At 35.4% G+C, this 15,115-nt stretch overlaps 2 protein-coding genes across 3 annotated transcripts; both read left to right on the forward strand.

The window, feature by feature from the left end:
- Positions 7-5,797, forward strand: LOC107629305 (nucleobase-ascorbate transporter 12). 2 transcript variants are annotated; one of them, XM_021117730.1, is made up of 10 exons: positions 7-836; positions 938-1,035; positions 1,197-1,367; positions 1,582-1,682; positions 2,384-2,519; positions 2,653-2,703; positions 2,826-3,113; positions 3,805-4,039; positions 4,344-4,666; positions 5,167-5,797. In XM_021117730.1, the coding sequence occupies exons 1-10, from the start codon at positions 329-331 to the stop codon at positions 5,428-5,430; spliced, it is 2,175 nt and encodes a 724-aa protein (XP_020973389.1). In that variant the 5' UTR covers positions 7-328; the 3' UTR covers positions 5,431-5,797. The 2 variants fall into 2 exon arrangements, with proteins under 2 accessions (XP_020973389.1, XP_016187549.1); XM_016332063.2 differs by having other exon boundaries at positions 329-836; positions 4,344-4,630; positions 5,209-5,797.
- On the forward strand, positions 6,693-8,443 carry LOC107629304 (arogenate dehydratase/prephenate dehydratase 6, chloroplastic). Its single transcript, XM_016332062.2, has one exon. The coding sequence runs from the start codon at positions 7,020-7,022 to the stop codon at positions 8,304-8,306; it is 1,287 nt and encodes a 428-aa protein (XP_016187548.1). The 5' UTR covers positions 6,693-7,019; the 3' UTR covers positions 8,307-8,443.

Raw genomic sequence — 15,115 nt, forward strand, 5'->3', positions numbered from 1 at the left:
ATACTTTTGTGGTTCCACCGTTTCCCCCGTGAGATACAAGACTACCAAACACGAAACAAAATTAAAACACTTAATCATAACGCGCTTTTCAGCTCCAACTAAAAAAAATCTCACCACACACACTCACTTCACTTCACTTGGCAGCTCAAACATACTCAACTTGCATTTCATTTCATCGCCATAACTTTCATTGGCGCGGAAAACAAAAAACCCTAAAACAACAAGAAAACCACTTCTTGTTCTTCTTCTTGCTCTGCATTGCACCTCCGCTGCCAGATCTGCAAGCTTTTTCAAGCTATGCTTCACTGACCTTCTTCTGCTTCCCAACATGTCCAATTCGGATCCCAACCACCGCAACCGTCCTCCCTCGCCGGACGCCAAGCCATTGCCCCCCTCTTCGTGGGCCAAGAAGACGGGATTCAGGCCTAAATTCTCCGGCGAGACCAATGCCACCGACTCCGCCCAGCTCGCGCTCCCTCCCAGGCCCTCACACCCCGCACCCGCTATCGCGGATCTAGAAGCGGGCCGGCCTCGGGCTCCGGCAAACGGTATAGCGCCGGCCACCGATAAGGTACCTCCAGCGGCTCCTGTTCCGGTTCCGCCGAAGGATCAGACTGCGAAGAAGCGGAGAGATTCCGACGGCGGAACCAAGGGGTCAGTGCCAAGCACCAACGGCCAAGCTCCGCCACCGGCGACGGCGGCTGCTGCGCCGGTGGACCAGCCACAGCATGCTAGGAGAGCGTCGAGGCATGAAGAAGTAGTGGATGTTGAAGACGACGGGTTTGTGCCTCGGCACTCTCACATGAAGTACGAACTCAGAGATTCACCTGGTCTTGGTAAATTCTTGTTTTGTTTACTCTGTGGAATTATTAGTTTTTTTTAGGGTTGATAATTTGATATATTTTGACGATGATGTTAATTGTTCTTCTGTGTGTAGTTCCAATTGGTGTGTACGGTATTCAGCATTACGTTTCGATATTGGGTTCGTTGATTCTGATTCCACTTGTAATAGTTCCTGCAATGGGTGGCAGTCATGTGAGTGTGATTTGATTTCAGCTTTCAACTTTAGACTTAGTTGAATTCTTTACTTATTTGTTTATGTTTTTTTCTAAAAAAGAAAAAATGTTGAAGTCTATTTGTTTTGCGGCGAAGTTGTTATATGGGGTACTGTTATTCTGATGTGTTAGTGGTTATAGGAGGAAACTGCTATGGTGGTATCGACTGTGCTCTTCGTTTCTGGTGTCACTACACTCCTGCATATTACTTTTGGGTCCAGATTGCCATTGATACAGGGCCCTTCTTTTGTATACTTGGCTCCGGCTCTTGCTATCATCAACTCGCCAGAGTTTCAAGGATTAAATGGAAATGTATGTATCCTTTGTCCATTTCTTTATGTTTTAAGATAATTGTGTCTGTTTTGTTTTGTACAATTGTTCATCCAATGAAATTGAGTAGTTTCTACTTTATAGTTATATATAGTTATTGAGGAATTTGAGTTGTCTTAAAGATTTTCTGATGGAATAGTTGAAACAAGTTAAAAATGGCAGCTGATAAGGCTTCTATTTCTATCTCGGTTTGCAGAAGTTCAAACACATAATGAAGGAGCTTCAGGGGGCTATAATAATTGGATCAGCTTTTCAAGCTCTACTGGGATATACAGGGCTTATGTCGCTTTTAGTAAGGTATGCATGTGTTTGTGTATTCTTTTGCATGTGTGTGTGTGTGTTTGGGGAAGGGGGGGGTCTGTTTGTCTTTTTATGAGTACATGCTTCATCGTCTGACCAAGCAGTATGCATTGTTGTGGATTAGGGCTGTGTGCTATTTAGTTCTTAGTTCTAAAGCCTATAGATTTATGAAATTTGACTAGAAGCAATTATAGAGGATAATCTGTGAAGAAGAATGCTGTAAGAATAAGCAAAAACATTTAGATTTAGTGATGTCATATATATAGTTGATAGTATTCTCGCGGGGGATATTTGAATTGGGATTTATGTTGCAGTTGCAGACCTAAAATTATTTGTCGCCTTCCCCAAAAAATGTTGGGTTGGTTCAATATCTCTGGTTGTCATAAAGGTGGATAAGTTATTTCTTAGGTTGGTTGTCATTAATTAAGGTTTATAATTGATTTCTTAGCTTAACAATATATTCTAATCCAAAATCAACAAGCTGTGATTAATTTAGCTTATTTGATTAATTTTTCCACTTGGTTCCTTCCCGTCTACATGCATCACTCTTCCTAATTTTTATATTTTTAAATAAAAAATATGGAGCTATGACCTGTTACTTTCCTAAGAACTTCAATCACTCTTCCTAATCGTTTTATGTCTTAGATTTTCTGTTCTGTGTAGCTGATAATGAACTTCATTTTATGATCTCCTTTCAGATTGATCAATCCTGTAGTTGTATCCCCCACTATTGCTGCTGTTGGACTTTCATTTTTCAGTTATGGTTTCCCAATAGTTGGTACATGTCTTGAGATTGGTGCAGTACAGATATTGGTGGTGGTTGTTTTTTCTCTTGTAAGTTGTTGAGTTCATCTTGAATGTTTATATCATTATTTTATTATTACTTCAGAATCCCTGTGTGTATGTTCATGGTATTGCTTGAGCATTTTGCTAACATATGTAATATATTATTTCTTGTTCTCTGCAGTACCTTCGTAAAATATCTATTCTCGGACATCGCATATTTCTAATATACGCGGTAAGCTCAATGTTAAAATATCTTTCTGTTACTCTTCAGTAGTTGAAACAAAAGTTTGTGCGACTGCAACTGACTTATTCTAAACATGATGCCTGTTTGCTATTTCTCCCTTTAAATGCCAGGTTCCTTTGGGTCTGGCAATTACATGGGCATTCGCTTTCATGTTGACTGAGGCAGGGTTGTACAACTACAAAGGGTGCGATATAAATATACCTGCATCAAATATGGTTTCACAGCACTGCAGAAAGAATTTTTCAAGGATGAAACATTGCCGGGTTGATACTTCTCATGCACTGAGATCCTCTCCATGGTTTAGATTTCCTTATCCACTACAATGGGGTACACCTGTCTTCCACTGGAAAATGGCTCTTGTGATGTGTGTGGTTTCTGTAATCTCATCTGTGGATTCGGTTAGTTTCTTGTCTCTTTTTAGCTCTGGTTCCTGGTCTGTATTTTGTTATCTTGATTTAGATTAACAATGATTACAATGCCTTTAACCTTTTATTGGGGTTGTCTATATAAATCAAATGATACTGTCCTATCTTAACTTTGAACATGTCAATAATTTAACTTGCTTGTGTTAAGTTAGAAAAACTAACCATCCACTAGGTTCTATTACCGCAGTGTACTAGCAGCTGATGAAAGTTGCAATTGCTATTCACTTATGTGTCATTTCATTTTAGCTGCAAGCTTTTACAACAATGAATGTAAATGGGAAGGGAAAAAATAGAAAGACCAAAAGAGCCTGGTGGTAGGCTTATAATTTATCAGATTGAAACTAGAAAACAGTGGTTGTCAATTTGTAAGGCATTTTTTCAGTCAGTCTCTATTTATTAATTCCTTATTTCGTTCTCATTTGTTTAAACTATACTGAAGAGTAATGTAGTGCTTTCATGGTATGAAGTGTTAGAATTCTTTTGATTGCAAATATTCACAATATGATCAGTCAAATAATAAGGTGGTACTGATGTATCAGATTAACAATACAGTATATCAAAATTTTACTGTTCTTTTACTTTTTTTTTCCCCCTTTTCCCTGTATACAGGATTAATAAATCATTATACTGTGGTGTTGATATTCATTTGCTTTAAACTTTGTAGGTTGGATCATACCATGCATCTTCTTTACTGGTGGCATCCAGACCTCCAACTCCTGGAGTTCTAAGTCGAGGAATTGGTTTGGAAGGTCTTACAAGTGTCTTGGCTGGTCTCTGGGGAACTGGAACTGGGTCGACAACTATAACTGAAAATGTCCACACAATTGCTGTGACTAAAATGGGAAGCCGCAGGGCAGTTCAACTGGGCGCTTGCTTTTTAATAGTGTTGTCTCTTGTGGGTAAGTCTTTTATCATTTTGTTCTTGGATCTAACCTTCACGAAATGTGCATTAAGCCATCTCAGAGGCTATTGGTTCTGCACATAAATAGCCTTTTCAGAATAATGTTCTTTGAGAAGCTAATCTTCAAGACTGTAACTATATATATTTTACTCAGGAAAGCAGTTTGTTTTAGTTTGAAATATTCAATGTATCATGTTTGAAATGATGTGCATATAAATATATAATATATTTTTTTTGTTCTGTCACTTGTAGAACTTCTTTTCATGCAATCTGTGTTTACCTATGCTTATGCTATACAACAGGTAAGGTTGGAGGTTTCATTGCTTCAATTCCTGATGTCATTGTTGCTGGTCTACTCTGCTTTATGTGGGCAATGCTTACCGCATTGGGCTTGTCAAACCTACGGTATAGTGAGGCTGGAAGCTCTCGGAATATCATCATTGTTGGGTTATCATTGTTTTTCTCTCTTTCCATACCTGCCTACTTTCAACAATATGGTCTCTCTCCAAACTCCAACATGTCAGTGCCGAATTATTTCCAGCCTTATGTTGTGGCTTCTCATGGACCTATACAGAGCAAGAATGGAGGGGTATGTCTTTCTCATGTTTTAACGAACCTTATGCTTGCATTCTTGGTGTCAAATTTTGTGAAAAAGATATTCAGAAGTGTCATTGTCTATTTCATCTGTTGGGGTTACTGCAGTAGATAAAATTGTTTCACTGCCTAAATATCTGAATTATTTGGTGAATGGAAGTAAACTAAAATAATTTTCAATAGGGAATAGTTATTTGCAGTTTTCTGTTATTTGGTTTTGACTGTATATTCCGCATCATTGACATTCTCCTGCCTGCTCTTATTTAATTAGTAATTGCGGCATAATCATCTTTTCTTTTTTCCTTTTTTTTTTATTTTTATTTTACTGGTACTGCATTACATCTTGTTAATGTGCGTGTATATGTTTAATATTTTAATATGTGGGTTCATGTGACTTGTGAATTCAAGATGCGGTGAAAGCTACTATATATATATATATATATATATATATATATAGCTTTAGTTTTGCAATGGGCCTGTTCGTTTTGCACTTGAATGCTTTCTCTAAACTACTATGCTCCAGTTATTCAGGGTCAAGTTCCTAAAATAACACGATATTGGTTCATTTTGCAGCTGAACTATGTCTTGAACACGTTGTTTTCACTACACATGGTGATAGCGTTTCTTGTTGCTTTTATCCTGGACAACACTGTTCCTGGCAGTAAGCAGGAACGTGGGGTATATGTTTGGTCTGAGGCCGAGGTTGCTAGAAGGGAACCTGCTGTTGCGAGCGACTACGAGTTGCCCTTGAGAGTTGGTCGGATTTTCAGATGGGTGAAGTGGGTTGGCCTCTGAAGAACGATGATTTCATGGGCTGAGATTTTCAGTCTTTCAAATGGCTCAACTGAGTCTAAGATTCACATGGTTCTGTTGGGCTAGTGATGGATATTAGTATAGGTCATGTTACAAAAATCAATTTGTGTACATTGGAGATCTCCAGAGGGATCTATCCGTGTTGTAATTTATTAGATTAATCATTGTATCTAGTTTTGATTCATCAAAATCTCCAGCTGGGTAACTTTTTTGTTTTGTTCTTGAAGCGGACTATAACAAATCATTTTGAATGTATATATACACATTTTTTTTTTTGCCGGTTTCATCCAGCTTCATTGTAATTCCTACAGGAAGCAAGGTTAATATTATTGTTGGGTTATCGTCTCTAGTGGAATCTGGTATATTTGAGGTTCATTCATGGAGCATCGAATGCTGTCTTATTGGTTGAAAAGTCACTAAAATCATCTGTTCTATCTCTTATTTATTGTTCGAAGAATGTGATAGAGGAAAATGTTGACCACACATTCATATCATAAGCGTTCACTTTACTATTCTCATATTTTGGTGTAGTTTCAAATGTTCAAATACTGATAATAATACTGCTCCAGTTTTTAAGGTAGCGTTTGTTTTGAAATACTGAGACAGAGATTGAGATTTAATATCAAGTTTGTTGGTTTAGAGACTGAGAAACTGAGATTTAATATCAAGTTTGTTAGTTTAGAGACTGATATTAAAATTTTTGTCTCTGTTATCAAAATTTTAGTATTTCAGTACCTCCAAAAAGTGGGGATATAAGGGACTAAAATTTTTAGAAATGGAGACTGAAACTTTGATAACATTTTATACTCAAAATACCTTCATTTCAATTAATTAATTTTAATTTTATTCTTTGTACAAATTAAATTAGAATTTTATTTTTGTTTCAATTTCTGTCTCTCACTTTGCACCAAACAGAATATTGAAATTTATTTCAATCTCTATCTCTTAGTCTCTGTCTCTCAATTTCAGTCTTTCTGCCTCTGTCTCTTCACTAAACGCTACCCAAGTGATACAGGTGACATCACACTAATCACCAAGATTTCATGTCATCAATAAGCACCCACAAGCCACGTGAAATCCCTTCATTTGTAGAAGAGCCATGTGTGTTTTTATGCTATCAATTCCTAGGAGAGTTTTACACAACTATGATTGAAAGCCTGGAATATTTCACCAAAACATTTTGCTTTTTCTTTCCCCTTTTTTTCCTAGCAAAAGAGGAAACATCCAAGCTTGAAAGCAAATATAAACTTCCCATTATAAGTCAATATAAAATACTTTAAAAAATTAACAACGAAGGGGACCTATTAGTAGTAACAAGGGATAGAAAAGAGAGAAGAGGGGGGTAGGTGTGAGATTGACCAAACCACCTTCACACGCACACACCATACCCTCAAAATTTGTCACGCACCAATATTTAAACCCTCAACTCCGCATCCATTCTTTTCTCAGCTTGAAGTTCCGTTCTCCCAGAGAGAACTCCAAGCTAGAGCTACCTTATTCATAAGATTATCACCTACGTTAGATTTCCCATTTCACCCCTACTCTTTCTTAATTACCAAATTGGAACAAAAATGCACACTCTCTCACCGCCGTATTCTAACGCACTCAGCTACCTCCACCGGGGGAGTGAGCCCACATTTCGGGTAGTTCCAACCCGAATAACGGTTAAATGCGGTTACGGGTTCGAACCAGCAAGCTTCTCGCAGGGAGTCGGGTCGACCCGAACGGACTGGCAGAGCGCATGCGCCATCCTATCCAGCAAGGTCGACTCTCAGAACGAGGACTCAAACCCCACAGCGGCAGGAGAGAACATAGCCGCCGTGAACGGCCACAAATCCGCCGGAACAGACCTGAACCTAGTCCACGTCAGCGGCGAAAAAACGCTTCCTCCAAAGCCGCTCACGATCTCCGACCTATCGCCAGCACCGATGCACGGCTCGCAGCTGCGCGTGGCATACCAGGGAGTCCCCGGTGCGTACTCCGAGGCTGCCGCTGGCAAAGCCTACCCTAACGGAGAAGCCATACCTTGCTATCAGTTCGAGGTTGCTTTCCAAGCCGTTGAGCTCTGGATCGCCGATCGCGCCGTTTTACCCGTCGAAAACTCCCTCGGCGGCTCGATCCACCGGAACTACGACCTCCTCCTCCGCCATCGCCTCCACATCGTGGGCGAGGTCCAGCTCCCCGTTCACCACTGCCTCCTTGCCCTTCCTGGCGTCCGATCGGAGTACCTGACGCGCGTGATCTCTCACCCTCAGGCCCTCGCACAGTGCGAGCATACTCTCACCAAGCTCGGCCTCAACGTGGCTCGCGAAGCCGTAGACGACACCGCCGGCGCCGCGGAGTTCGTGGCCACCAACAACCTCCGAGACACGGCGGCAATCGCTAGCGCACGCGCGGCAGAGCTGTACGGTCTTCAGATCCTGGCGGATGGGATCCAAGATGACCCGAATAACGTGACCCGGTTCGTGATGTTGGCCCGAGAACCAATCATTCCTCGCACGGACCGGCCTTTTAAGACGAGTATCGTGTTCGCGCACGATAAAGGGACCTCCGTGCTCTTTAAGGTGCTCTCGGCGTTTGCGTTTAGGAACATCAGTTTGACTAAGATCGAGTCAAGGCCGCATCGTAACCGTCCGATCCGGATTGTTGACGATGACAAGAATGAAGGGACAGCAAAGCACTTTGAGTACATGTTTTATGTTGATTTCGAGGCATCCATGGCTGAGGTCAGAGCACAGAATGCCCTGGCTGAGGTTCAAGAATTCACCTCCTTTCTGAGGGTTTTGGGTAGTTATCCCATGGATATGACACCGTGGAGCCCTTCTGCTTCTCCTTCCTCTAGGGAGAGTAGAATTTAGCAATTTCTCTATTATTTTTTTTTTCATAAAACGTAATTGAACACATAATTGTGCCATATGATTATATATTTGATCATTGTCAAAATTGTGCAGATAATCCTTTAATATTTTGGTTCGATTCGATTTTACAGTATATATTTTTGAATTATATTTGACTTTTGTGTTTCTTTGTTTGAGCAAACAATCTTAGAACTTGGGATCTGAATTTCTTAGTAGAGCTTTTAAAAAGTGGGTTGTTGAAGGATTTAGGAGAGAGTCATTGTAGATTTTCGTCAAATAATAGGTGTTAGGTGAGGTTGTGCCCTCCTTATATGATTTTGATGAAAAAATGCACTTGTCAACTAAGACGACCTACATTTTAGGTGGTTGATTATGTTTGGGATGATACTCAATATTTTATGTTTGGACATTATTGAAGAACCAAATGTAAGTCTAACCGAGTTGTTCTAATATAATTAAAATTAATTATAATTAGCATTATTTCAAATTTTATTGTTAAAATTGGTTGGACTTGATTTATAAAAAAAATAGATACGTAATATTACTAATATTATATATACATAAACTAACGTAAAAGTTTTATGTTTAGGTTAGGGACAGTATTTGTTTGAAATTTTTGAAGGCTTAATTAATTGCTAATATATTTTCTTTTGGTAGAGAAGAATTATTCACTAATATCTAAGCCAACATGAAACCTCATATAGTATTGCTTTGGCTGCCTCATTTGAAATTAGACACTTATTTTAAAGAATAACGTAGCACACCATAAACAGGTAGTGACTTTTTTATAAACTGTTGTTTCACATGTTGATATGCCATTTTTTTTCCATTTCCACATGATACATGTTATAGTTGTTAGTACATGGTAGGTCCTCTGAAGATACAGCTAGATTATATATGTTGTTTACATTCATTCAATTTATCAAATCCTACCCCACCACGAACAAATTCAAATTAAAATCACATTGAAATAAGAAAATGAAAATGAAAATGAAAAGAACGTATCATAAATCTTTTGTCTTTTGTTACAATAATATTAATTGTTTAGAAAGCCATAACATCAAACACTACCCTCTAGTTTCATTTAATTTTCAAGTCAATTCATTCTTGACTCTTGTGTGTGTGTGTGTACACTCTAGACTAAGCTAGCTTCTGTATTCTAAGCACAGACTACTCTCTTCTCAGTTATTATTGTTACTGTTGTTGTGGTAGCTAGGCTTTCAGGTTGTAGAGCCAGTTATTATTATAACTATTATTGATTATTAATCACATTGATTTGGTGCATGAAGATAACTGGTATAAAGTTGTCCCACTCAAGTTAATTAGTACGGTAAATTAAAAGACATGTGGGGTAGCGTGGCATTAGCCATTAGCTAGCACTGGCCACTGAGGCACTCAACTTGCACACATGAAAGCAACTTGTATGTTGTGAGTATAATTATCCCATATAGTTTATTATTATGGAACGTCATTAAGTCTGTGTTTGTTTGTAGAGACATGACAGAACATACACTGAAACAGAGACAATACACTGAAACGGAGACAATAGGACGGAGACACTAAAAAATATTTTTTGTGTATTGTGTTTGGATACGATGGACAAGACACTAATGTAATGTCTAGTTTGGATACATATAAAAAAGATTAAAATATTATATGAAATGACTAAAATAGTCCTATGATTCTAAATTTTTTACATTAATACAAATTAATTTAATAAAAAATGAGAGTACGTAGAAATACAGACAGAACTTAAAAAAATATTTGAAGAGGCAAAAAATTTTAATAAAAAATATATTAGTATTTATATTAAAATAAATTTTATAAATATAATTATTTTATTTTAAAATTTATTATTAATATGTAGGAATACATATGGTTAAGATTAACAAAAAAATAAATTTGAGTTTGATTAATAAAAAAATTTGTTTAAGTTAATAAGCCAAATTAATTTTAAATAAAAAATTAATTTTTAAAAAAAATCCATTTTTACATGAAAAAACAATTAGTTTTTGCATATAAAAATCTATTTTTATTTAAAAAAAACTATTTTTTTTTATCTAAAAACTGATTTTTCTTTATAAATATTTTTATTACAAATCAAATAATATAATATAAGGTTAAAATAGTATTGAAGTAAAACGATAAAAAGAAAAGAATTATCTACCCCCAATAAAAAATTCTACAGAAAGGAGAGAGTACCTGGAAAAGAAAGAGATAGAGAAAGAACAGGAAAAAAAAAAAGTATCTCTGAACAACGCAATAGAAAAAATAAAAAGGGATAATAGTGGAAAAAAAGGAAAACAAAATTTATAAAATTGTCAGTGTCCACTCTTTCAAATCCTGTGTCCATCATTGTCCTTCGTGAAAGAGTGGACACAAAAGTATAAAAAACTGTCTCGGAGACAATATGTCCACTATCCATGTCTCTGCTTCCAAACACTTTTTAAACAAGTGTTGTCCATGTCTCCGTGTCCTGCCTCCGAAAACAAACGCTACCTAAGGGTTTGTTTGGGTATAGGAAAAAAAATAAGAGGAAAGAAAATAGAAAGAAAATTATGAGTTATTTGTATATTATTTGGATGAAGAGAAAATAGATAGAAAGAAAATAGAGAGAAAAACTTCTTTTGTTTGGATAGAAAGAAAAATGAAAAGAAAAAAAAATCATAAAATATAAAATTATATTAATATCTTTATCTATATTATATGTAAATTATAATTTATTAATGATAAAAGGTAAATATGTAATTTTATTCATATTTATAACATTTTTTTTCATTTTCATCTCATTTGTGGAGAGAAAATAATTTAGTAGGTTCCACATTAATTTTTTTTTCTCATCCAAATAACAAAAAATTTATTTTTTCATCTATTTTTTCTCTTTCTATCTTCTTTTCCTTCAAATTCTCTCGATCCAAACAATGTGTAAGTAATAAAATTGTGAAAGAATAGGAAAATAAAAGAATTGTGAAAGAAAAAGATGAAGAAATTTTATTGATTGTTGATTGAATGAATTATAAACTATGAAGGTAAAACTAAGTATATATAGAGTATTGGCCTATGAAAGATAAAATTAGATAAAGATAAGATATAGATAAAGATAAAGATAACTATAAGATAAGATAAAGATCAGAGAGATATGCTGGAGGTCGGTGAGGCCGGTCGGAATGACGAGGATGGGGTTGCTCAGGTGGTGAAGAAGGTGACGGGGGATGAGAAGGTGCTGGTGGGCTGGTGTCTAGTGTTGAAAGGGATTCGGTGGTCATGGGTTCAACTTGGTTAGGAAACGATAGTGAGGAAGAAGGAGAGGTTGTTGGAGAAAATAAAGAACTAGGTGGAGTTGGGTCAATGGGTATAGGTGAGGGTTCAACTGGAAGACTAACTGAATCTTGTTTTTGAGAAGGTGTGTTTGGCAATGTTGGGCTAAGTGTCTGGAATTGGACATTTTTTGTGACTAAGGGCAAGATCTTTTCATAAAAAATTACGTTTCTAGAAATCTCAATTCTTTTATCTTCTAAAACATAAACAATATACCCTTTAAAACCAGATTGAAAGCCAATAAATACAGCATTTTTGGCTCTTGGATCAAATTTTGATCTATTTGCCATTTGGGTAGAAACAAAACATAAGCATCCAAAAACTTTAATGTCATGATAATTTGGTGGAAGATTGAGTAAAATCTCAAATGGTGTTTTAAAATTAATTGCGGATGATGGAACTCTATTAAGTAAATAAACAGCATGTCTAACAGCATAAGACCAAAAAGATGATGGTAAATTAGATTGAAACATAAGAGCATGAGCTATATTCAAAATATGTTGATGCTTGCGTTCTACCCTTCCATTTTGTTGAGGAGTTTCAACACAACTACGTTGATGAATAATGCCCTTTGAAGCATAAAAATCAGGTAAAATAAATTATGGTCCATTATCAGAACGAATAGTTTTGACTTTGGAGTTGAATTGTGTTTCAATTAAAGTAATAAAAATTTTTTATTTGATTCTGTACTTCTCCTTTTGATTTTAATAAAGTAACCCATGTAAAGCGGCTAAAATTATCAACAATAGTAAAAAAATATTTATGATTATGAATAGAATTTTGTCGAAACGGACCCCAAATATCAAAGTGTAATAAATCAAAACTTGCATTGTCTTTATGAAAGAACAAAGATAATGAGTAGTTGGACTTGGCAGAAGCTCAAGTTGGTTTGAAGGACGAGCTTCTTCATTGAAAGGAAGTGTCATGAAAGAAAAGTGTTGGGCTGACGAAAGGTCCAAAAGAGACTCCGGATGAAGTTGCTGGTGTGCCCTTTCTCCTTGATCTATGGATGTCAGCAGAGCTCAAGAGGAGCTCTGATACCATAATAAAATTGTGAAAGAATAGGAAAATAAAAGAATTGTGAAAGAAAAAGATGAAGAAATTTTATTGATTGTTGATTGAATGAATTGTAAACTCTGAAGGTAAAACTAAGTATATATAGAGTATTGGCCTATGAAAGATAAAATTAGATAAAGATAAGATATAGATAAAGATAAAGATAACTATAAGATAAGATAAAGACTAAATTATAATTTAATTTGTGTATTCTGTTGGGCTGAATTTGTGGGCCGTGAGACGTCTTTATTGTTGTCATGGGCTAAGGTGGAAGAGTGGTTTAATAGTAAGTGTCTAATTAATAAACAGTACATATAGTTGTAGAACCATTAATAAATTAGTAATTCATTATGTATGTAGTTGTAGAATCATTAATTATTCATATACATGTCGAAAGTTTCTGCATGACTAATAACTTTTTTATTCATTATGTATGTAGTCAATTTTTTTACACAAATGAGAATATGTTTGTCTCGTTTTTCTTTTTAATGTTAGTCGTGTAGTGTGACTCTTTATCCGATTTACAAATTAGTTAGGTGAAGGTAACCATGCTTTATTTAAGTGCGCTTGTGTTTAGTTTTGTAAACCGTCTGAACTTGACCTTATGATTTGTCAATTTGTGAAAACTTTCTCCCAACTAAAAGCTTAATGTATATAGAGACTAGAATTAATATATATAAAGTTCAATTAACAATATCTTTTTAACAAAAAGAATTTTTAAAACTAGGCTCTTTCAGTAGTTTCATATGAAGTATAGTATATATAAAAGTGGAAACTCAGGTGCAATCGACTTCACGTGAAGTTGATACCTAAGAGCCGTTAGATGATTTGATTGATTTGACTAAATTTTCATCTAATGGCTCTCAGATATCAGCTTCACGTGAAGTCGACTTCACCTGAGTTTTCACCGTATATAAATCATTATACTAAAGAGTTTGATTTAGAAATATTCTTGGGAAATGTTACTGAATTTTAAACTTTCGGGGCAAGTCATGTCTAATTATAAAATGAAACAAAATATTTTTGTTTTTGAATTCATGTTAACTAGTTACCTTTGATAAAGAGAATATTTTGTAAATAATAATAATAAATTAATAATAGTAATAAATTATCAGTACTAAATTATCTACCTAGCACATGCACGATTTTAATCTAAATAATACTCGAAAATAGGACAAACCTATATACTAAGTTTATAAATTTTTGAGAGATCAGCTAATATCAACTTAATGCATGTAAATGAAAGACCAACTAACGTATACGTAAATATATTCTTGTAAATAGTTATAATAGTGCGGAATAAAAAATAATATTAACTCCTTCAATAGAAATTCTAACGAAGATCTCGGCTAGGTGTTCACCAACCCAAGGTGATAGATGTTCACATTTCAATTCAAACAATTCAAAATTGATTGCTGAAGAGAAGTAGCATAATAAGTCGAAACCTAAAATGCTTTAAGGACTTGTCTTTCGTGAGTTGATCATCATCATCGTTAATTATTCTTACCTTTGTACCAACCAAATGCACTTTTTCTAATTCACGCTTCGAAACTATTTTTTAAATCTCACTATATGTTTGAAATGTTAATTACTCTATTTGAAAACATTTAAGACATCATTTCTCATGCTTTAATTTACTGCTGTGAAAGTTTTATATATGAAGACTTTGTATAATAGCTAGGGATATATTTTAATAAATAATTTATTGGATCTATTAATGCTTGAAATTGAAATATCAACCCAACCCATATATAATTAATATTTTTTTGTTGGGAACTCATGATTTAAATAATATGTGTGTTCTATTTTAATTGGTGGGGGCGGCAGGGTGGGTTGAGAAAGAGGGTTTGGTGAGCATGATGATGAAAATGGTGGTAGGTGAGGAGATATGTGTTTTTGTTATTTTCATTAATGAGCACGATTAAACCCTTAATTAATTATGTGACGGACACGCTCCCATTACCTTCCACTCTTTAATTTTCCCTTATTTCTAATTTTCTATGTACTAATTAATTCGCCTTATATATGAATTGGGTGGATGATATTTCATAAATAGCAGCCAGTGAAGTTATTGTTTACGATGCCAAGAAGTAATAGCTCAAATGGCATAGTCTCTCTATACTCAATTAAGAGGTTGCGGGTTCGAGTTTTTATATCTTCGATAAAAAAAAAAAAAGGTTATTGTTTATGATGGGACAACGATATCTTATGATTCTTCATGGGTTGTTGTAAGTGTTCAATCCGCAGAACTCATGATAGTTCAGTTGGATTCGGTGTAATGTATAGTTTATAAGATATGCCAAGGTTATATTACGATGATGTTTCAAGCTGATCAATGTTAAATTCTTAATTGGATCACCCAATCATTTAGTATCATATATATATTAATAAATCAAGACAATTGTACTACCCTTGACACAAATAAGAATTAAGAA

The sequence above is a fragment of the Arachis ipaensis genome, chromosome B03 (assembly GCF_000816755.2).
Source record: "Arachis ipaensis cultivar K30076 chromosome B03, Araip1.1, whole genome shotgun sequence".
NCBI classification, from domain to species: Eukaryota; Viridiplantae; Streptophyta; class Magnoliopsida; order Fabales; family Fabaceae; genus Arachis; species Arachis ipaensis.

Excerpts from the sequence above, each read along its gene's own strand:
- LOC107629305 (XM_021117730.1), top strand. The coding sequence starts at position 329 with ATGTCCAATTCGGATCCCAACCACCGCAACCGTCCTCCCTCGCCGGAC. Across the intron at positions 1,368-1,581 it reads TTCAAGGATTAAATGGAAAT|AAGTTCAAACACATAATGAA; the intron begins GTATGTATCCTT and ends CTCGGTTTGCAG. Across the intron at positions 2,704-2,825 it reads GCATATTTCTAATATACGCG|GTTCCTTTGGGTCTGGCAAT; the intron begins GTAAGCTCAATG and ends TTTAAATGCCAG.
- LOC107629304 (XM_016332062.2), top strand. The coding sequence starts at position 7,020 with ATGCACACTCTCTCACCGCCGTATTCTAACGCACTCAGCTACCTCCAC.